Consider the following 23,549-nt stretch of genomic DNA (forward strand, 5'->3'; position numbering starts at 1 on the left):
CCGCTCCTTGAAACCGGCAGTTCTAGCCTTTAGCTCAGTGCATATGTTGCCTGTAATCCATGGCTTCTAGTTGGGAAATGTATGTACGGTCACCGTGGGGATGACGTCGTCGATGCACTTGTTAATGAAAACGTTGACTGATGTGGTAAACTCCTCATTGTTATCGGATGGATCCCAGAACATATTGTAGTCTGTGCTAGCGAAACAGTCCTGTAGCTTAGCAGTCGCTTCATTGGACAACTTCCGTATTGAGCGCGTCACTGGTACTTCCTGTTTAGAATTTTTGCTTGTAAGCAGGAATCAGGAGGATAGAGTTATGGTCAAATTTGCCGAAGGGAGGGCGGGGGTGAGCTTTATATGCATTTCTTTGGTGGAGTAAAGGTGGTCTAGAGTTTTGTCACCTCTGGTTGCACAGGTGGCATGCTGGTAAAAAAAAGGGGTGAAACGAATTTCAGTTTCCCTGCATTAAAATCACTGGCCACTAGGAGTGCCGCCTCTTGGGGTGCATTTCCTTGTTTTCTTATGGCCCTATACAGCTCGTTGAGTGCGGTCTTAGTGCCAGCATCGGTTTGTGCTACGAAAAATATAGATTTAAACTCTCTTGGTAAATAGTGTGGTCTGCAGCTTATCATTAGGTATTCTAACTAGGGCGAACAAAACCTAGAGACTTCCTTAACATTAGAGATTGCACACCAGTTGTTGTTAACAACGAGACACACCCCTCCCCCTAAACTTATCTGACGCTGCCGTACAAGCTTGACAATGTATAGAAAAACCAGCTAGATGTACAGTACCAGTCAAAAGTTTGGACACACCTACTCATTCAAGGGTTTTTCTTTATTTGTACTATTTTCTACATTGTAGAATAATAGTGAAGACATCAAAACTATGGAATCATGTAGTAACCAATTTTTTTTTTTTAACAAATCAAAATATATTTTATATTTTATATTCTTCAAAGTAGCCACCCTTTGCCTTGATGACAGCTTTGCACACTCTTGGCATTCTCGCAACCAGCTTCATAAGGTAGTCACCTGGAATCAATTTCAATTAACAGGTGTGCCTTGTTAAAAGTTAATTTGTGGAATTTCTTTCCTTCTTAATGCGTTTGAGCCAATCAGTTGTGTTGTGACAAGGTAGGGTTGGGATACAGAAGATAGCCCTATTTGGTAAAAGACCAAGTCCATATTATGGCAAGAACAGCTCAAATAAGCAAAGAGAAACGACAGTCCATCATTACTTTAAGACATGAAGGTCAGTCAATCCGGAAAAAGTGCAGTCGCAAAAACCATCAAGCGCTATGATGAAACTGGCTCTCATGAGGACCGCCACAGGAAAGGAAGACCCAGAGTTACCTCTGCTGCAGAGGATACGTTCATTAGAGTTAACAGCCTCAGAAATTGCAGCCCAAATAAATGCTTCAGAGTTCAAGGAACAGACATATCTCAACATAAACTGTTCAGAGGAGAATCAGGCCTTCGCCGAATCGAAAATTTGTCACGATCGTCACAGGAAGCGGACCAAGGCGCAGCGTAATAAGCGTACATACTTTATTTGTACTGAACACGACACAAAAACAATAAACAACGATGCGTGACGTCCTGAAGTTATACACAACACAAACCTTAACGGAACAAAATCCCACAAACCCGAATGAAAAACAGACAGTTTAAATATGGCTCCCAATCAGAGACAACCAACGAACAGCTGACACTCGTTGCCTCTGATTGGGAGTCACTAAGGCAAACATAGAAAACAACAAACCAGAACCCCCAACATAGAAACACACCACATAGAACAAACACACCCTGGCTCAACAACTAGAGTCCCATAGCCAGGGTGTGACAGTACCCCCCCCTAAAGGCGCGGACTGCGACCGCGCCTCAAAAGAGCAAAACAGGGGAGGGCTGGGTGGGCATACCTCCTCGGCGGCGGTTCTGGCTCCGGGCTTGACCCCCACTCCTTCTCTAACCCCCCAAAGTACCCCTGGTCCGGTCTGGCCCTGCTGGCCGGAGCTGGACTGAACACTGGTGGAGCGGATTGCTCTAGCTCCGACGTGAAGCCTCTGACCGGTGCCGGACCAGCCACCGGTGGAACAGGCACGGGCCGTGCCGGACTGACGACGCACACCACTGGCTTGGTGTGGGGAGCAGGAGCGGGCCGAGCCGGGCTGTCGAAGCGCACCCCTGACTTGGTGCGGGGAACAGGCACGGGCCGTGCCGGACTGACAACGCACACCACTGGCTTGGTGTGGGGAGCAGGAGCGGGCCGAGCCGGGCTGTCAAAGCGCCCCCTGACTTGGTGCGGGGAGCAGGAACGGGCCGAGCCGGTTGACGAAACGCACCACTGACTTGGTGCAGGGAGCAGGAATGGGCCGGACCGGGCTGACGACGCGCACCACTGACTTGGTGCGGGGAGCAGGAATGGGCCGGACCGGGCTGGACGACGCCGCACCACTGACTTGGTGCGGGGAGCAGGAATGGGCCGGACCGGGCTGACGACGCGCACCACTGACTTGGTGCGAGTGGCAGGAACAGGCCGGACCGTACTGGGAACACACACCACTGGCCCTACGTGGGGATCAGGAACAGGCCGGACCGGACTGGCAACACACGCCAGTACCTCTCACCGTGCCTCTACAACCTCCTTCCCCCTGGTGACCAGTGACTCCCGTAACCTGGCGTCCTCCTCTGCCAATCCGCTGGGCCGCTCTGCCGCGGTCTCCTGCTGGCCCGTCGTCCACGGCGTTAGCCCCCCTAAAAAAATTTCTGGGCGTCTCCCCTACCCGTGGACCAGGTCTCCATGTCCCTCGCCAGCCTTTCGCCCTTCTGCCACAAGGTCAAGCCCTTCTCCTCCTCACTCGGCTTGACCCAGTCGAGGAGGCGAAGGAGATCTGTTAGGGATCTCCCTGGCGATGGCTCCTGGACACGCTGCTTGGTCACATCTTGGTGGGATTTTCTGTCACGATCGTCACAGGAAGCGGACCAAGGCGCAGCGTAATAAGCGTACATACTTTATTTGTACTGAACACGACACAAAAACAATAAACAACGATGCGTGACGTCCTGAAGTTATACACAACACAAACCTTAACGGAACAAAATCCCACAAACCCGAATGAAAAACAGACAGTTTAAATATGGCTCCCAATCAGAGACAACCAACGAACAGCTGACACTCGTTGCCTCTGATTGGGAGTCACTAAGGCAAACATAGAAAACAACAAACCAGAACCCCCAACATAGAAACACACCACATAGAACAAACACACCCTGGCTCAACAACTAGAGTCCCATAGCCAGGGTGTGACAAAATTGAAAATATATTTTGATTTGTTTAACACTTTTCTGGTTACTACATGATTCCATATGTGTTATTTCATAGTTTTGATGTCTTCACTATTATTCTACAATGTAGAAAATAGTAAAAATAAAGAAAAACCCTTGAATGAGTAGTTGTGTCCAAACCATTGACTGGTACTGTATATAATCCAAATCTAAGACCAAAAGGCTCCTTAACAGCTTCTAACCCCAATCCAAATGACTGCTCCCCAACCCCAACCGGAGTAAGCAGAACATCCACAGCTGCTGACTCTTTGAAGTAGAAGTCCAGAAGCTGTTTTCAGTCAAAATAAATGATGGCGAAGACATTGTGTACAAAAAAAGTAACGATCAGTGTAAAAAAAACACACACAAAGCAGCAGAATTGGTTGGGAGCCCGTAAAATGGCCGTTATCCACTGCAGCACCATCTTCTACTTCCAGTGGCTCTGTGCCAACCTACAGTATAAAACTGTCTATAATCTGGCCTCTTCTGCTGTCTATTATGCTCGTGTGTGTGTAAGCGCTCTGATGTGCATAATGGTCTTAAGTGTGTGTGTGTGTGTGTGTGTGTGTGTGTGTGTGTGTGTGTGTTTTGTAATTAATTGCTCCCAGACAATCAGTTCCGCCAATTACTCTCATTAGGTGTTTCCAATTCCTGTGAGATTGGCAGATGATGGAACGTCATGGAGTACAGACTGTTCACCCGTCTCATTGGATCAGAGCTGGCCGATTTGTTTTATTTTTTTATTTTTATTTTTATTTATTTTTGTTCAGGCTTATCTCAATTGTATTCATCCTCACACATTTCACTCATTCTCTCTCTGTTTTTGGAGGTATGTTCCAGAGCAGCTAGTTCTCCCAGGGTTGCACAATCTTCAAAATCCTGCTTGGTTTCTCTGGGTGCATCTCAATAGTCCAATGTGGCTTCCTCTCTTTGGGTCCTTCCCTTCATTTACAGAGATCTGAGAATATGGGGTAGGTGAAAGCAATGTGGTTGAATCCTACAGGTTATTTCCTTTTACCTCAATCAATCAATCAATCAATCAATCAAATGTTATTTATAAAGCCCTTTTTACATCAGCAGATGTCACAAAGTGCTATACAGAAACCCAGCCTAAAACCCCAAACAGCAAGCAATGCAGATGTAGAAGCACAGAACCTGTCCAGTTATTTCAGATTAGTGCAGATGAAGGGAAGGAGATGATGAGAAGAGAAAGAAAGGCAGGAGAAAGAGGAATGTTGTATTACTGGACTTCCTGTCTCGGTGTTACCATTATAGAGTAGTACCCTGCAGGTCATGTACAGCGTTCTCAGGACCACACACTTATCTTTGGGTCTGCTGTGTGCTGAGACCACACACGCAGACACACACATGCGCACACACACACACACACACAAGAATGCCCAGACTCCAGCGTCAATGTTCTATCACGCACGCTAGCAATAATTGAAAGTCCATGCCTTTTACTTGTCTGTGTGTCTCAAAGCTGGTTTCGATGAAGGACCAAAAGCTTTCCCTTGCATTGTGACAGATCATTTTGGTCCTCTAGCTATGTGGATGTGTGTTGATGTGACGTCTGATCCAGCTGAGAGACGGGTTTACAGCCAAACCGGAATCTAATTCAAAGAATCTGGAGTTAACACCCTCAATGTGCACGCCAATGAATTAATTTGTCAAGTTCAGTATCTTCTCGCTGAGCCTACTTCTTTTAGTCAACCCTCACAACTGAAAACCTGAGCTTCGATTAAACTTTTTGAGGTACTAGGGGTAGGACTGTGGCGGTCATGAAATGTTGTCAGCTGGTGATTGCCAGTCTCACGGTAATTGAACGATAATTAACATAAACACATTTAGCATCTCCTGGCTTCCACGCATAGCCTTTGAAATATCTACATTTTAAAAAAGTATAGTAAATCCATGTAATATAGCCTACATCATCACAATACATCCCTTATTTATTTTAGACAGGTCTAAAGAAGCATAATATGAAGAAAATGTAGTCTATTTCAGAATAACAGAATACCATACTCTGAGTTGTCCTTATGTTAGGCCCTGATCTGGCTATGCTATATGTCTGTGGGCTACACTAGTTCATTTAGCAGACAAGATTTGCTCAGAATTCTGTGGCATTATTTTATAGTATGAAGAATACAATTGAATATAGCTAAAGAAAATAGAAAGGATATTTTCTCCAAATGATTTGAGGGAGTGCGCACATGCAGCTATTCTGTGTTGAGCGGTTAACAAAGAAACAGGTACTCCTATATGCTTAATTTATAGTTATTTATGTAATTTTAGTTGTGATACAAATGTTGGGCTATATGTTTTCTTTTTTAATACATTCTAAGGCTGCATGATGTGACTAATGATGATTTGAAAAAAGTCACATGAAAGACATGAGCTCTGCTTTGTTTTTTTCACAGGCTGTACACACTTCACCAGTCTCTCATTCACAATTTGACAAGCACATGATAATGCCTCGAATTTCCTGGCTGCATCCCTTTCGTGTGGCTGTCATGCCCCTTAAAAAAATCCATGCCTTTTGCGGCCAGTGGCCGTTGTGCCCTTGGGCTGAATATAATCATTATAATTCCCTAATTTTAAGAAGTTATTTGGCCACTCACAAGTTATAGGCTAATATTGTCACCCCATGACACTATTCTTGATTTAATCTTGTCTTTACATATACTAAATAATATATGTGTGAAATTTGTTTTGATTTAGAATGGACCATTATCATGCACCTGCCTCAAAACAGGGGCAGCGGGAAAAAAAAAACATGTCATCTATACACTTAAATAGCAAATGGAGGACACTTTTCAGTGGTTCATTTTCATGCCAGCCAGGTAGGCTATACTCCTGTTTTAAAGAGAAGCAATGTGCTTAATGTTAGGAAAGTTGAGAAATAAATATAGTAGGCCTAGCCTATAGAAAGCTGATGGGATACCCCTCTTTTTAATAGAGGCCAGCAGTCTGTTTTCTCACACACTTGCATTGATGTCAGAGTGATTAGAGGGACAATAGAGTGCTGAGTACCAGGCAGTTAGCAAGTTTGGTAGGCTACTAATGACCAGCAGCAGCATCAGAGCTTGGAGAAGCCTAATTACTGTGACTAAACGGTCACGTGGAATTTGACTGCCGTCATGACTCGTGACCGCCAGTGTGGCGGTAATACGGTCACCGTAACAGCCCTAACTAGGGGTACTAGGCCTGTGTAATTGACTCGTCAGACTACTTTGAAGCAAGGTAAGACATTCCTCATAATATGTATTAAAACGTTCAGGTTTCAAACAATTAAATATATACATTTTCAAAATGCATACTGCCTCCAGCTCATTGCAAAGGGGTGTGTGACGCGCTGATGAAGCCTGCCTTCCATTGTCTATGCATTTTCTGTTTGAGATGCTGACAGACTTTCCGCTCAAAGGCTCTGTATTTGTATGCTGTACGTGTGTGATAAATAAGATACATAACAAATATACTGTACACGCGCCAATTTAATAAGCATGACCAGTCAAATGTATTTTCCTCTATTGGTATTTCCATCATTGAATAGGCTAAAAAGCATTATTTCGCAATCAGATTTTTTCTTCTTTTCCCGGACAATTGGCTGGAGCCAATTTTATTGATCGGCTTCAGCTAAAAGCAGGCTATTACCAGCTATTACCAGCTAACGGAAACCCTGCCACACACACACACACACACGCACCAACACCACCATGAATCCCACCCCCAGCTAGCAGCATACTATTTTCAAAGAATGGACAGTGCTATGTAAAAGGATGTAGCTATGCTCCATATACCATTTACACACACACCGCCCCCCTCTGAGCTGGGGCTCAGCTGCACTGGAACACTCAGCGCCTTTGTGTGAGAACAGCTGGCTGCAGAGTCAGAGTCACACACTGCATGTCATACTCCCCCCCGACACACACACACACACACACACACACACACACACACACACTGCCCCACGTAGAACTATAACAGTCCATTGTTTGTGAATAATTGAATACATTTGATGGTCACGGGTTGTGTTCTGTTCAGTTCTATCTGTATTAGGACAAAGGCCTCTGGCTTTCCACCGTCAGAACACTGTGGAGTCCGTTCAGGCCCTGGTGACATCAGAGCTCTGGCAGTAGCCTAGGAAACACATTCAGCCTTGGGGGAGAAGTATGTGCCTTGGCCCGGACCGTGGTTGGACCGCTTTGTGACCGTGTTGCTCTCATTAATGGAGGCACACAAACACCCCACCCAATAACTGCCTTGCCACCTAACCCCCGGTGCCAGAACCAAACCACTACAGTATGCCCTACTCCTGAACAAGATATTCATGTGGGTTCATTTTAATGTTTGCGTTGTATATTTGCATTTGGTGGAACCTGTGTTTGTTTGTGTGCCTCTGCAGTGTATGTGGCAGCATAGGCTATGTCTCTCTTTGTATGAGGGATGGACAGACAGACAAAGTCTGAGGCTGTTTTTGTGCATGTCATGAAACTATAGTGTGTGACTGTGCGCGTTTGAGATTGAGAGTGAACGAGAGAGACACGGGCCCTTGTTTTGTGTGTTAATGTACGTTACTCTCGCCCCTCGTGACCACATCCCACAGCTCCCTGGGGCCTCTCCCGGCCCTGCCCAACCCTCCACCACAGACATGCCCCGGGTGTGGGAGAGAGGGAGAAAGAGGAAGGGATTTGGGTGGAGTGGGCAGACGCATAGTTGTGGCTGACTAATTAAAAGCCAGCTAGCTTTGGTCACTAAAACCCTGATGAATGGGAGTGGTATGCGTTTGGTGTTTTGTCTGGGTGTGTGTGAGAATCTGTGTGTGTGTTCCTTTGGGTGTCAATGACAGATTTTGCTATATGAAAAATTAACACTACATTATTTTAAAGAGGACTGCTTGTTTACTCGATGCTGATTGGTGCAGATGTTTTATTTTATTTTAGATTTGTATATTTTAGATTTATTTTTAGAGGGTAGATCAGCTTTAATATTGCAGATAGATTGTAACTTCCATCAAAGTAATTGTCTGCATCACTTCCAATCCCTCATATGATTTTTTCCCCCACGCAAATATATATATATATATATATATATATATATATATATATATATATATATATATACACAGTGGCTTGCGAAAGTATTCACCCCCTTTGGCATTTTTCTTATTTTGTTGCCTTACAACCTGGAATTAAAATTGATTTTCTGGGGGTTTGTATCATTTGATTTACACAACATGCCTACCACTTTGACGATGCAAAATATTTTGGGGGGTGAAACAAACAAGAAATAAGACAAAAAAACAGAAATTGAGTGTGCATAAGTATTCACCCCCCCAAGTCAATACTTTGTAGAGCCACCTGTTGCAGCAATTACAGCTGCAAGTCTATTGGGGTATGTCTCTATAAGCTTGGCACATCTAGCCACTGCGATTTTTACCCATTCTTCAAAACTGCTCCAGCTCCTTCAAGTTGGATGGGTTTTGTTGGTGTACAGCAATCTTTAAGTCATACCACAGATTCTCAATTGGATTGAGGTCTGGACTTTGACTAGGCCATTCCAATACATTTAAATGTTTCCCTTTAAACCACTCGAGTGTAGCTTTAGCAGTATGCTTAGGGTCATTGTCCTGCTGGAAGGTGAACTTCCGTCCCAGTCTCAAATATCTGGAAGACTGAAACAGGTTTCCCTCAAGAATTTCCCTGTATTTAGCACCATCCATCATTCCTTCAATTCTGACCAGTTTCCCAGTCCCTGCCGATGAAAAACATCCCCACAGCATGATGCTGCCACCACCATGCTTCACTGTGGGGATGGTGTTCTCGGGGTGATGAGAGGTGTTGGGTTTGCGCCAGACATAGCGTTTTCCTTGATGGCCAAAAAGCTCAATTTTAGCTCATCTGACCAGAGTACCTTCTTCCATATGTTTGGGGAGTCTCCCACATGCCTTTAGGCGAACACCAAACGTGTTTACTAATTTTTTCCTTTAAGCAATGGCTTCTTTCTGGCCACTCATCCGTAAAGCCTAGCTCTGTGGAGTGTACGGCTTGAAGTGGTCCAATGGACAGATACTCCAATCTCCGCTGTGGAGCTTTGCAGCTCCTTCAGGGTTATCTTTGGTTTCTTTGTTGCCTCTCTGATTAATGCCCTCCTTGCCTGGTCCGTGAGTTTTGGTGGGAGGCCCTCTTTTGGCAGGTTTGTTGTGGTTCCATATTCTTTCCATTTTTAATAATGGATTTAATGGTGCTCCGTGGGATGTTCAAAGTTTCTGATATTTTTTTATAACCCAACCCTGATCTGTACTTCTCCACAACTTTGTCCCTGACCTGTTTGAAGAGCTCCTTGGTCTTCATGGTGCCGCTTGCTTGGTGGTGCCCCTTGCTTAGTGGTGTTGCAGACTCTGGGGCCTTTCAGAACAAGTGTATATATACTGAGATCATGTGACAGATTATGTGACACTTAGATTGCACACAGGTGGACTTTATTTAACTAATTATGTGACTTCTGAAGGTAATTGGTTGCACCATATCTTATTTAGGGGCTTCATAGCGAAGGGGGTGAGTACATATGCACGCACCACTTTTCCGATATTTATTTTTTAGAATTTTTTGAAACAAGTTATTTTTTTCATTTCACTTCACCAATTTTGACTATTTTGTGTATGTCCATTACATGAAATCCAAATAAAAATCCATTTAAATTACAGGTTGTAATGCAACAAAATAGGAAAAACGCCATAGACATACATATAAATATATATACATACATATATATACATATCCTTTAAAAAATATATATTTCCCTTTATTACTTTACAACCCCACCACCCCTCCCCTAATTGGAGTAAACTAGTGAACAACAACGCTTAGGTCTCTTCTTCCAGCTTATACATACTACATACATTTTATGGACACAGTCAATTTTATTATATTTATATTTTGTTTATTTTTACTCCTGAACTTCCTCTACCCTCAACCTCTCCGATCATTTTCAGGATGTCCATCCGGTTTGCTTCTATATGCCATATCTTTCTAACTGAGCTCTTTCACAAAAGCTCTCAACCTATAACCTATATACTTATAATGGACACAGTATGCTTTACATTAGTTATCTTGTTGTTATTAGTTGTTGTTAGTTGTTATTAGTCCCATTCTTCAGCTCCATTCAACACCTCCCATCTGTCTCTTAACGCCACATCCATATTGGATTTCTATTTGCAATATATTTTTCAACTGTGATGTTTCACAAAAGTTCTGAACCCTTCTATTCTCATTGTTTCTACAAATTTGTAAATTTAAAATAAACATTTTTGCTAAAAGTATTATTATATTATTGATTGATTGACTATGACTTTTCAGATCACCCAGTAGTGCTATCTGCAGGGTTAGCTCCAGGTAAATATTGCAATCCTTCAGCCATTCCTGGACCTGTGACCAAAAACAAGCTGGTGCAGATGGTTAGCGAATGAGGATGTCTATGTAGCTCATAGTGGAAGGGTCTCTTTCACAGCTCCCCAGTCCTGTGCCTCTGTGATTAACTCTAATGTTAACCCTCCCCCTACAGCAGTGGGTTAGGATCTATATACTGGTGCTGCTTTCCTTGCTGTCACTCCTCTTGCCCCCACTCATCCCTCTCTCGCTCTCTCTCCCTCTTCTTGGTAAGTAAGGGCTTATGCGACAGACAGACAGTATACTCAGGCAGCGAGGGCAGGAAGTGACCTCACAGTACTAGTCTTTATTCAGGGTGAGCCGTCTGGGCTCTGCAGCTGACCTGGATTTCCTCCCACGAACACGTGTCCCCGTAACACATTCAAAGACACGCTGACACTGCAGGCTCACAAACTAACACAACCTTTCTATTTCCATCTCCCTACTACAATCACACACAAACACACACACATAAAGACATGCATGCTAGGGGTGGGCGATATGAGCTAAAATTCATATCACGATATTTTCCACTGTCCAGACGATATCGATATGATATCACGATATATGACGTAAAAAAATATGAATCACATTTTAATATCCCTTCTTGGTTAAATTATATTAGTTAAGGAAAAATATGTATTTGAACCTTATATAACCAGAAAGAGTGAGGCATTGGACCGTATGGACCTGAAAAGTTTTTATTTGTATTGTGCAAACATGCATTCTGTAAACATGAGGTAGGTAGGCCTATATATATATATATATAAATTAGATATTAAGTAAAATTAAATAAAAAATAACAGGAGATAAAGAAAATAAGGTAATTACAAATTCAAATACGTGTGTTTGTTTTGGCTACGGTCCGTAGATATGTAAAAAACTAACCGTTTGAAACTAAACCTTTCAAGCCTCAACCATCAATTATCAACAATATCAACAAATCTTCACTAGAACTTTCTTCACAAGTTCCGTGCCAGGAATACCAGCATGTTGACTGTTTCTGGCTTTAGTGCTGCCCTGTGACATGTCACCACATTGCCCCCAGTGCTGAATGCCCTCTCAGAGGGGGCACTTGTGGCAGGGATGCATAAGTATTTCTTTGCCAGACAACTCACACGTGGAAAATTAGATCCGTGAAATCGCCACCACTCCAAAGGATCAGACTCGCTGTCTGCTGCCGTTGCCAGAATGTAGCTATTCAGCTCTTGCTCAATGATCTGCCTCTCTGAACATGAGGCAGGTGCACTGCTGGTCTGCTTAAAGAAGCTCCCAAGGCTCTTCTTGGGCTTCTTGCCTGATTGATGAGCAGTGGAAGCTTCTTTCTCCCTGTCAGTGTGATCCTCTGCAAGAGACGATTTTCCCAGGGCTGTGTTCTCCACCAGGAGGGCTTCGGTCTCTGAGGCAGCTCTCACCTTAAAAAATGAAAATAATTAAACTTTATTTGTATAGCACCTTTCATACATAAAATGCAGCCCAAAGTGCTTTACATTTGAAGCAATAAAACAAGAACAAATGAATAAATACCTTAATGTCCTCCAGTTTCTCAGCGGACATGTACCTGGTCTTGAACCTTGGATCTAGAAAGGTAGCCATGGAGAGCAGCTCATCTGTTGCAGGGTCAGTGTACTTGTTATTCAAGTAATCAAGAACCTTGATCTTGATCTCTTTGGTCAGTTCTGTATCGTCCTTGCTCAGATTTAGAACCTCTGCATTTAACAGATTGATGACAGGCTTCAAATAGGACACGCTCACATACGCTTCTCCTGACAGGGCATCTGTAAAGTCCTGGAGTGGCTTCAGTGCTGCTGTGACTGATTCCAAGACCTGGATGTCTTGCCAGGTAGGTACAAGGTGCCGTGTCTTTTGTCCCCTGCCAGGACCTGTGTAATGGCCTTTTCCTGCTCCAGGACTCTTTCCATCATTTTCAGACGAGATCCCCACCTTGTCGGAGATTCTGTGATGAGCTTGTGCAGGGGCAGGCTTAGTTCATTCTGTGCTGTCATCAGGGCCTTCTGCTTTTTCCAGCTGTATGAGAACGTGCTAACCACCTTTTTGCAAACCCCTGTGGCCCGGGAAATCGCACACCCTGTGGCCCGGGAGCGTTTTGGACACTCCTCTCTGGAAATTGGGAATAAGAAATCAAAATAATAGGGTGAAAAATAATCGAATCACAATACAATAATAATTAATAATAATGCATTTTTATATAGAAATCACAATACAATATAACTTTTAATCTTTGTTTGAGGATTTACGGCATTTACATTCAACTGTTACACATTTTACAAATCTGATGTGCTTAGATTTAGCCTACGGTACATGGCTGATGTGAGCTGTATTTTTTCTTAATAATAAGCATCATACAGGGTAGGCCTAGGCTACAGTCCTGAAACTTACCAATAGCATTGTGCAGCCTGTGTCCGAAACATCCAAGGTTTGCCCACTTGTTCAGCTGCAATGCCTTGATCATGTTCGATCCGCTGTCGGTCGTCATACAAACTTGACGCGACTCTTTTAATCCCCAGGACGACAGCATGTCCCTCAGCCCACCTGCAATTATTTCCCCGGTGTGGTCGTCTGGGAAATAAGACGTCTGTAGGCACTTACTTTTCAGTTTCCAGTCACCGTCTATGTAATGGATTGTGAGGCTTATATAAGGTTCTGTGGTACGACTTGACCATAGATCGGCAGTAGTGGAGAAGAATGGAATGTTATTTATCTCACTGTAAACTCTGTCCCAGCATTCTGTGTAAAGCTGTGGCAGGCATTTTTGGCTAAAATATTTGCGGCTCGGGATCTCATATCTTGGGTCCAGAGTTTGAATCAACTTTCTGAACCCCTCTTTCTCCACAGTTTGAATCGGTACCATGTCCTTCGCTATGTGATTTGTAATCGCAGCTGTGATGTCTATCCATTTTTTGCTCGTCTTCTCATAGCAAGTACCGGCAGCAAATGATGATATAATTGATTGTTGAGTGCGAGTCTGGCTTGTCTTCGGGCGAGCTCCTGGGCTTACTGTCTCACGCATTCTGGTGCATTGTTCATACTCACGGACATGTATGTTTTTTAAGTGATTGAACAGGTTGGTCGTGTTTCCACCTTTTGCTAAGACAACACGACGACACAACTTGCATAGGGTAGTGTTTTGGTCGGGGTCGGAGATTTTAAAGCCAAACCAGTTCCAAACAACAGAGGTGCCCCCTTTCTTCTTAACCAATTTATCCTCCTGCTCTTGAGCAACATCAATTTCTGTGTTTTCGCTCATCCTGGATTGTAAAGTTTTCCCCCAATAGTTAACCTGCCTCCTAACTGCAGCTGCCTGCACACTTCTTTGTTGCTAGCACTACATGCGTGCAACAAGTGCATGCGACGTGCGCTCATAAAAATAGGTCAACATATTAACATACATTCTTTTATTCGTAACAACCAAGAAAGGTTGGATAAAAAAAAAAAAAAGATGTAGCTACTTAGTACTATCACTCAGTTGAAATTTGGAACAAAAAAATATTGATGCAAAATTCGAATTTATGAATTCTGAATAAATCGCGGTATCCATGATATTGCTAAATCCATATCATGGCGCGGCACAATACCGGTTTTTACTATCAAACCGGTATATCGCCCACTCCTAATGCATGCACACACACTAGGCTTGGGCGGTATCCAGATTTTCATACCATCTGGGGTTGGAGAGTCCATAGTCCATGACCCTGGGTAGGGGTCCGGGGTCAGAGACGAAGCCTAACCAAGCAGAACAACACAACGTAAACAAGGCGGTGTGAAATCCCCAGTGTGAAGACCCAGGCCCCACACAGCATACTAATTACACAGATCACAGAGAGGCTGCCAACACCCTACTTCCACCAGGGGATCAGCAGCACACACACACACACACACACACACCCATTTGTCTCCTGTCCGTCCCTTTAACCCGCACAGACAGACAGGAAGATTCCTTCTTCCTCAATTATTCCAATCTGGGCTCGTTTTCAACACTCACGCTTCATTACCTGGGATCCGGCTGGTCACTGTAACCCCGCTGCCCCCTCACCCCTCCATCTTCTCGCTCTCTTTCACTGTCTCACATCCAACACACTCCCATCTTGCACTCACTCTCACTGCCACTGACTGGCACCCTGGCATGGGGCACTGTATTGACACCAGGCATAAAAATGGGGTGGTCTGAAAATAACTCTGAGTGTCTGTGTGGTGTTAGGTTTGCTCTTTTGTGTGTATAATGTTGTCCTTTGTGCGTTCAGCCTCAGCTTGTAAGTTGATAATGATGATAAAGCTGTTTTTATATTAGAAGCAGTAGTGGGGGAAAACAATTGGTTGTTAGTGGGCAGACTTCATCTCTGAAGCCCAAACACATCACAGTTTAGATATAGTATCTACTGTAGATATCATACTTCATCACACTCCTCAGATAGACCTTATCCCTGTTAGAATGCCAGAGGAGAGCTTGACCATGCTTTGCTGTGTGCGCGTGCATTCGTTCATTCGTGTGTACATTTGTGTGTGTGGGTGTGTCCGTCTGGCGGTGGCACGGAGGGGGATTAATAGCAGAACTAGGTTGAATGTCTCATTTTGGGAAAGCCCCGGAGGAGAAGGCTGCTAATTTCCTCTCTATAAATAGGCTACAGTGAACCCGACTGGCATGGAAGGGAGCAGCACAGTTCCTGTACTACACATGGGCTAGATCCGCAGGTTCACTGGTGTATGCTACGTAGTACTGTAGAAGATAAGGACACACATAGAGTATACTACACAGTCATACCCCCACATAGGGGTGGCACTATTACCGTATAACCGATGGTTATGGATGAAGACCGTCATTAAAATAACCATCATAACCGTTTTATTTTCTCTTTTTTGGGGGGGCGAACAGCTGACTGAAGACAGGACGGCCGGACATTTGTGAAGTCGAGTCCGTTTCTGCGTAACATGGACAACATGGACTCTTTACAACGTTATGAAACTTTGTTGCTCCTTGCTGCAACAAGCAAGGTGTTGTAGCAAACGAGTCTTTGGTTGCCTAGGCAACATCCCCCCCCCCCCTCCCTGCAGCAGCAGCACACATAGAAATAGAATGATTAGAATGGGCTTGGAACCTTTAACCCTGCATTGTTTTACATCAGATAGCGCTTCAATTCAGTCTGCACTGATCTGTCGCGTATCTCGCAAAGGGTAATGGGATAGATGAAAAGTAGTCTGGCTACAATGGGCTGCCATAACATAAGAGCGGGAATATTTGAATTTGTCAAACCGCAGTCAAGCATCAATCATCATGTCACCAGAATAAGACCCTCGATATTTATTGGAAAGGAGCATCAAGATCACCGTTCAATTTCACCACCCTGTGAAGTTCATCATAACTTATTTCATCTGTAACCTAATAAACTGCATGCTTTCCCGAGTCGTAGTGGGAGGACCACACAACATATCATTGTGTAACTCCAAGTTTACTTTGATTTGATGGTTATTATATCAGAATTTGCACATAAAGACGTTTCCACTACCATTTACCGACAAATTTGAATATGAGTTCCATGTCTTACAAGACAGATTGGTTCAGGAACAAGCGAGTTGGAGTAGTGACGCCATTTGATGTGAGACAATGCTAACCCAGGAAATTTGACTGGTAAACTCATGGGTACACTCACAATGGGTGCCTGGTATTGTGATCCAATAATTTCCTTGGTAATGTAGAATGTTCATTCAAATGATAACTGACTCATGCAATGGAATTTGTTTTTTGTGATGTCAGTTGAGTTGAATCCAATAACAGCACACATACATGGTTAGACTTCCTGCTTTGGTCCTATGGGTACACTCAATTCACTTTCCTCCCTGTCTCTAAACACACACAAAAACACTCTTATACACACACTTTGACTACACAAACGGACATAAAATCACACATAGACACACACACTGCTGCCTAAAATTCCTTCTGTAGTGTTGTTCTGCTTTCCCCCTTTGATCAGAAGCTTATAGGAAGATGAAGGTATATTGATGCTTTGTTCACTTCATGTCAGCAATTCAGCTCGGCTCCTGCGTTTACCTCTATAGCAGTGTATGCATGCATATATATCACGTCTGGCCTAGGCATCTTTAATAGAATAGAATAAAACTTTATTGTCCATCCAGAATGGACATTTTTCTTTGGTATCATCTTACATTAAAAGGATCACATACATTCTCACATCACACACATTTTAAACAGTCCATCATACTGCACATAGAGGACATTGATACATTTACCCACAACTGACCGCTGCCCCAACTGAACTGTTACAATAGATAAATAGATGTGCATATTCCGATTCAATTTAGGTTGCATTTAGTCGTCCAACAGCACAAGGAACGAATCAATGTTTGAACACATTCTTCTTAGCCATGGGCATTCTGAGGCGCAGGCCAGAGGGAAGCCTCTCCAACTGAGCGTGTAGCGGGTGGGAAGGGTCGCCAACTGCAGCCAGCGCCGTCCTTTTGGCTGTTTTGTGGAACGGACTGCCCAGCTGTGCCTGTGGTCGACCAATTACTTTGCTGGCTGTGTTTGCTATTCTGGTTAGTTTGCTTTTGCTCCTCAGGCTCAGATGACCATACCAGACTGTCATATTGAACGTGAGGATGCTCTCCACCAAGCTGCTGTACACCCTCTCCAGAACATCCTGGCTGACCCCAAACCCCTTCAATTTCCTGATTTGAAAACATGCGCTGGCTTGCTTAAAAAAAAACAAAATTCTCCAACCTCCACTGGTTGGTCGTTCAGAGAGAGTGGTTGGAACATTGACATGTTGTTGCCATTGATGATCAGCTCCTTTGTCTTGTCCACATTGATGTGGCACTTGACCGGCACCATTCTTGAAGGTTGTTGGCCCGCTATGAAATAGCTGTCCCCATCGGACGTAGTGTCTTAAGAAAAGAGTCCCATCAGAGCCATGTCATCCACGTACTTGAAAAGGCTCACATTGTTTCCTTGGATCTTCATCTCGTTAGTGTAGATAGAGAACAACAACGGTGAAAGGACACACCCCTGGGGCGCCCCTGTGTTCAGGGTCAGTTTATCAGAGAGGGCCCCATTCATGAGAACCCTCTGTGGCTGGTCAGTTAAAAAGTCCTTGATCCAACCTGCGAGGCCTCCGATGACATTCAGGTCCAGTAGTCGTTTCAGCAGTGTGTTTATTTGCATTGCATTGAAAGCTGAACTAAAATCAATATATACAATTTGTGCATATGATTTTGCATGTTGAAGGTGACTAGCTGTCAGATTCACCAAGGTCAGGTTAGCATCCTCAGTCCCCTCTTTAACAATTTAAATATTCTTTATCAGGCTCAAACATGTTGCTCTGACAGTATTCCATATGGAGAAATCTGTTAGACTTTACAACCACTTTGGACGTTAAGATATGTCATTGTTTTTGGAGATGATTGAATTGATAATAATGTATTACTGTACTCTTGACCCAAATGGCTGTATTAAAACAATATTGGTGTAGGCCCACAGCTTTAGCCTGCTTGGTTTGGCTGGAGACAATGTATTTGGATGTGTTTGATTTAGAGCTATTAGTGTATTTAGCTTTCACCACCATGTCAAGCCAGTGAGGTTTTGTACTAAGCTGTGCTATTTGTTCAAAGGGCATATTAGTTTACCCAATACAACCCATGTCTCTGTTACTGCCATGAGAGAGCTGTGGGCCAGAATGCATGAAACCACTGGATCCAAAGCGCCAAAATGACTCCACATGTAGGCAAATGAGTCCAAGCCACATTCACTCCCATCCACCCCACTGTCCTTTGCAGTGCTCTGTTTGGGATGGATGGATGGGAGGAGAAGAGAGCAAGACAGAAGGCTATTTGAAGACAATGGAGTGGAATGGCTTGAGAGAGAGAGAGAGAGAGAGAGACAGAGAGAGCGAGATAAGAAAATCAAGTGGGTTTGAAGTTGAGAGGGAGGTCTATAAGACCGTTATCACTTTGAGTGGAATAACAAAGCGATTGAGTGCGAGAGACAGAAGCGTGCGCGCGTTTCATATTAAGCATGTTTAATGGATACAGAGCAGCGGATGAGATGTGGGTGGTTGTCATAGCAACAGGGGAGGTCAGTAGCTGGGACTACTTCCAAAACCCGAGAAAAGTAGAAGAAATGTTATGAGGGGATCCTCGGTACAGAATTAAACATGCAAAGAGACGAGTCCTATTTGTGTTTTCACCTATTTCATTGTCTCTCTGTTTTATGTGGCTCGTTCTCTTCATCTCTTGCTCTCTGTGTTGGCATTCTGCTGGCAGCATGAAGTGTGTTGCAGTGATTTGGGCTCTGTTTAAATCATGCCTTTCTTGTTGTAGATAAGCCACGTCAGATTCACATGTTTTTTTCCAAAATTGTGATGGAAGGGGTTCGTGGGTTGGGGCTGAGGGGTGTGTCTGGGTGTTAATGTCTGGGGTCTCTCATGGTGGAATACAGGGCTCCGCTGTTTTGACAGTTCCACTCTCGACGCCCTCCTTCTGGGTGAGCTGCTCCCAAAGGGTGTGCGTGTGCACACGTGTGTGTGTGTGCACGTGTGTGTGTGTGTGTACTGTGCGCGCAGGGAGGTGTTAAATGATTCAGCATCTTCGTGTCTGCGTGCCACGGAGGGGGACTCAGAAGGGCACAAGGGCATATTTACAGCTTCTGCCTGACTAGCCTCTGTGCCCTGACCGACCCACGCCTCACCGCACAGAGACACCAGAATGCTTTCAAGGGCATGCCCCACTAATGGACCCATGAGAGGGCTTCATCTGGCCTGCACATACACACACACACACACTTGTGTCCTCTCTTTCTCTCTCCTACACACAGACATGGCACATAACTCACGCTCTTACTCACAGTCATTGTCTTACATTTAAAAATGAAATTTCACTCTTACCCGGTCCTTCTTCTTACAGTCTCACGCCACACTCGAAGACCAAACCTGTTCCAGTCAGCACCATCTCTAACCACTCTCTCTCTCTGCCTGTAGGACAGTGACATCCAGAAAAAGATAGACCATGAGATCCGGATGCGTGACGGGGCCTGTAAGCTGCTGGCTGCCTGCTCCCAGAGAGACCAGGCCCTGGAGGCAGCCAAGAGCCTGCTCACCTGCAACACCCGCATCATGGCCTACATGTCAGAGCTGCAGAGGATGAAGGAGGCCCAGGTCATGCAGAGGGTCGCACAAAGGTCAGATGGCAAAAGGCAAGGGGCAAGGGAGCTAGGTATTGGGCTGGGTAGGAACTGAGGAACTTACGTTAGGAACTTATCGCCGCGTAAATGCAACTATCCCCATAGGGTGAATGTCTTAATATGGTCTGGGTTGGCAATCGGGTAGGGTTTACAATTAAAATGTCCATTGTTGTCACCCCCCTATTTCTGTCTCTCCTAGGTCATCAGACGCAGGGCCCATGGACGACAGACTACCCTGTAAGGGAAAGGTGGCCATCTCAGGTAGGCCCCGGTGATGTGCATGCGTGTGTGTACATATGTGAAAGAGAGAGATATTATGCGACAGACTGCCAGAGAGAGACCAGGTCCCCATGTCTACCCAATAGCTGAGCTCCATGTAGTCCAGTTCATCAGCCTCAGGCCCTGATACCCTGCCTCCTCCTCCCATATTACGCCATGTGTCATTTCTTCATTATTGGCCGTGTCCATGGCGACATGTAGACGCTGTCCGTCATGCGAACATCCAATGAGGACCCCCCCCCCCCCCCCCCTTGGGATATGGAGGGGAGGAGGGTATTGGGGGGTGGAATTCAGGGGGGGTAAGGGTGGGATAGGGGGTGAGGGTGAAAGGGGGGTAGAATTAGGGAGGACTAGGTTGGGGGTGAGGGGGAGAGAATGAGGGGGTGAGGATGAGGGGGGAATGGGGGGTTTCAGTGAAAGAGGTAATTAAAGGATTATGATGAACTGCTCTGGCTCAGTGGGAGGACAAGAGGACAGGGGGGGCTGTCTGTCTATCTGTGTGTCTGGGACTGCTCACAGCTGGAGGGCACACACAGAGGTTGTGATGTATCATTGATTGACTAAGTAGACAGGAAGCCATTCAGCTAGTGGCTCAGCACAAAGGCATACACAAATGCATCAAACACAAGCACACACAGACACACAGGTAGGCACACACACATAGATCACACACCGAGTATGACAGTGACTGCCTGGTGGGGTCTTCTACCTCTCGACCTGAGTGTGTGTGTGTGTGTGTGTGTGTGTGTGTGTGTGTGTGTGTGTGTGTGTGTGTGTGTGTGTGTGTGTGTACGTGCATGTACTTACCTGCGTGGGTGTGTGTGTGTGTGTGTGTACGTGTACGTATATGTTACATTTGGCGGATTTCACTCATCTGACTGACTGTCCTTTGCCATTGCAGACCTGCGGATCCCACTCATGTGGAAAGACACCGAGTACTTCAAGAACAAAGGAGGTGAGGAGTCAGTGTGGTAGCACTGGTGTGAATCAAATCCTGTGATATTATCCATCGCTCGAGTTTATGATGCGACTCGTCTGAGTGAAGCGAAGTTAATCAAATTGAATTTGGGTAAAGGGGTGTGAAATCAGGTGCACATAACTATGCCGACCTGGGCCCATACCCACAAAGCCTCTCAGAGTATGTGTTAGGGCTGGGACGATACCAGTATCGCAATATTTTTTTCCATGGCATAAATGAAAACACGAAGCAGATCTAACTCTTTGGTCCTTTAAAAACCTGCTTTATGTCAACTATTGTGTGCTATAGCTTACAAAATAAATAAATAAATGTGACTCTGTATGACAACATAATGATGTTTGTTTCCAACATTAGGACTGTTTTCCTAAAGAAGTTAAATCCACTTCGTGTTTTGTTTCCTTGCCACGGTACGAACAAGTATCGCGGTACTGGTATCGTCCCGGCCCTAATAGGAGTGCTGATCTAGGATCAGTTTCGCCTTTTACATCATAATGATTAACGTTGTATGGAACTGATCCAAGACCAAAAACTCTAAAGTATAAGAACTGAAGTAATGAACATGTAAGCATAACAGTTCTGCTCTTCTAAAAGGACTTGTAGATCTTAAGCACTATACAGCTATTGAAACAATGCAGCTCATTGACAAGCAGACATTCCTACAGTAAGTAAAGACAGCCCTTTTCTGTTGTCTTTGGCTGTGCTACTGCAGCTTTGGTATGGTTTATGTTGACTGCTACATGTAAGGGTCAATGTACACCACCTTATAGTAAAAAAGAACACCCAAATCCTAAGTAAGGTCTGCCCCTCCCCGACAACTGGAATGAATTCATCTGCATGACCTAATAGACCAATACGCATATAAATGAACTCCAGGAGGGACAGGTAGTAGGAGAGTCTAGGTGAAGTTTAATGAGGCAATTAGCCAAGGTCGTTAAGTGCAGTGGGAAGATAACGGAGCCCAAGAGGGCAAGGACACTCGCACACATACTCACGCACAGGCACACACTCTACAGTCGTGGTCAAAAGTTTTGATAATGACACAAATACTAATTTTCACAAAGTCTGCTGCCTCAGTTTTGATGATGGCAATTTGCATATACTCCAGAATGTCATGAAGAGTGAAAAGTTCCTCTTTGCCATGAAAATGAACTTAATCCCCAAAAAAGATTTCCACTGCATTTCAGCCCTGCCACAAAAGGACCAGCTGCCAACATGTCAGTGATTCTCTCGTTAACACAGGTGAGAGTGTTGACGAGGACAAGGTTGGAGATCACTCTATCATGCTGATTGAGTTAGAATAACAGAGTGGAAGCTTTAAAAGGAGGGTGGTGCTTGAAATCATTGTTCTTCCTCTGTTAACCATGGTTACCTGCAAGGAAACACGTGCCGTCATCATTGCTTTGCACAAAAAGGGCTTCACAGGCAAGGATATTGCTGCTGGTAAGATTGCACCTAAATCAACCATTTATCGGATCATCAAGAACTTCAACGGAGAGAGGTTCAATTGTTGTGAAGAAGGCGTCAGGGTGCCCAAGAAAGTCCAGCAAGCGCCAGGACCGTCTCCTAAAGTTGATTCAGCTGCGGGATCAGGGCACCACCAGTGCAGAGCTTGCTCAGGAATGGCAGCAGGCAGGTGTGAGTGCATCTGCACGCACAGTGAGGCGAAGACTTTTGGAGGATGGCCTGGTGTCAAGAAGGGCAGCAAAGAAGCCACTTCTCTCTAGGAAAAACATCAGGGACAGACTGATATTCTGCAAAAGGTACAGGGATTGGACTGCTGAGGACTGGGGTAAAGTCATTTTCTCTGATGAATCCCCTTTCTGATTGTTTGGGGCATCTGGAAAACACCTTGTCCGGAGAAGACAAGGTGAGTGCTACAATCAGTCTTGTGTCATGCCAACAGTAAAGCATCCTGACACCATTCATGTGTGGGGTTGCTTCTCAGCCAAGGGAGTAGGCTCACTCACAATTTTGCCTAAGAACACAGCCATGAATAAAGAATGGTACCAACACATCCTCCGAAAGCAACTTCTCCCAACCATCCAAGAACAGTTTGGTGACGACCAATGCCTTTTCCAGCATGATGGAGCACCTTGCCATAAGGCAAAAGTGATAACTAAGTGGCTCGGGGAACAAAACATAGACAGTTTGGGTCCATGGCCAGGAAACTCCCCAGACCTTAATCCCATTGAGAACTTGTGGTCGATCCTCAAGAGGCGGGTGGACAAACAAAAACCCTCCAAGCATTGATTATGCAAGAATGGGCTGCCATCAGTCAGGATGTGGCCCAGAAGTTAATTGACAGCATGCCAGGGCGGATTGCAGAG

The 23,549-nt window shown here is 44.7% G+C and overlaps 1 protein-coding gene across 7 annotated transcripts in view; it reads left to right on the top strand.

Moving 5' to 3' along the window:
• LOC121587516 (rhotekin) overlaps window positions 1-23,549 on the top strand; it is a 155,415-nt gene that overhangs the window by 118,931 nt on the left and 12,935 nt on the right. For all 7 annotated transcript variants that reach the window (XM_041904524.2, XM_041904517.2, XM_041904521.2 and 4 more), the window contains exons 2-4: window positions 19,762-19,961; window positions 20,164-20,225; window positions 21,145-21,198. In XM_041904524.2, the coding sequence (XP_041760458.1) occupies window positions 19,762-19,961; window positions 20,164-20,225; window positions 21,145-21,198 (316 nt within the window). The remainder of the gene's footprint in view (window positions 1-19,761; window positions 19,962-20,163; window positions 20,226-21,144; window positions 21,199-23,549) is intronic.

The sequence above is a fragment of the Coregonus clupeaformis genome, chromosome 18 (genome assembly GCF_020615455.1).
Source record: "Coregonus clupeaformis isolate EN_2021a chromosome 18, ASM2061545v1, whole genome shotgun sequence".
Classification (NCBI taxonomy): domain Eukaryota; kingdom Metazoa; phylum Chordata; class Actinopteri; order Salmoniformes; family Salmonidae; genus Coregonus; species Coregonus clupeaformis.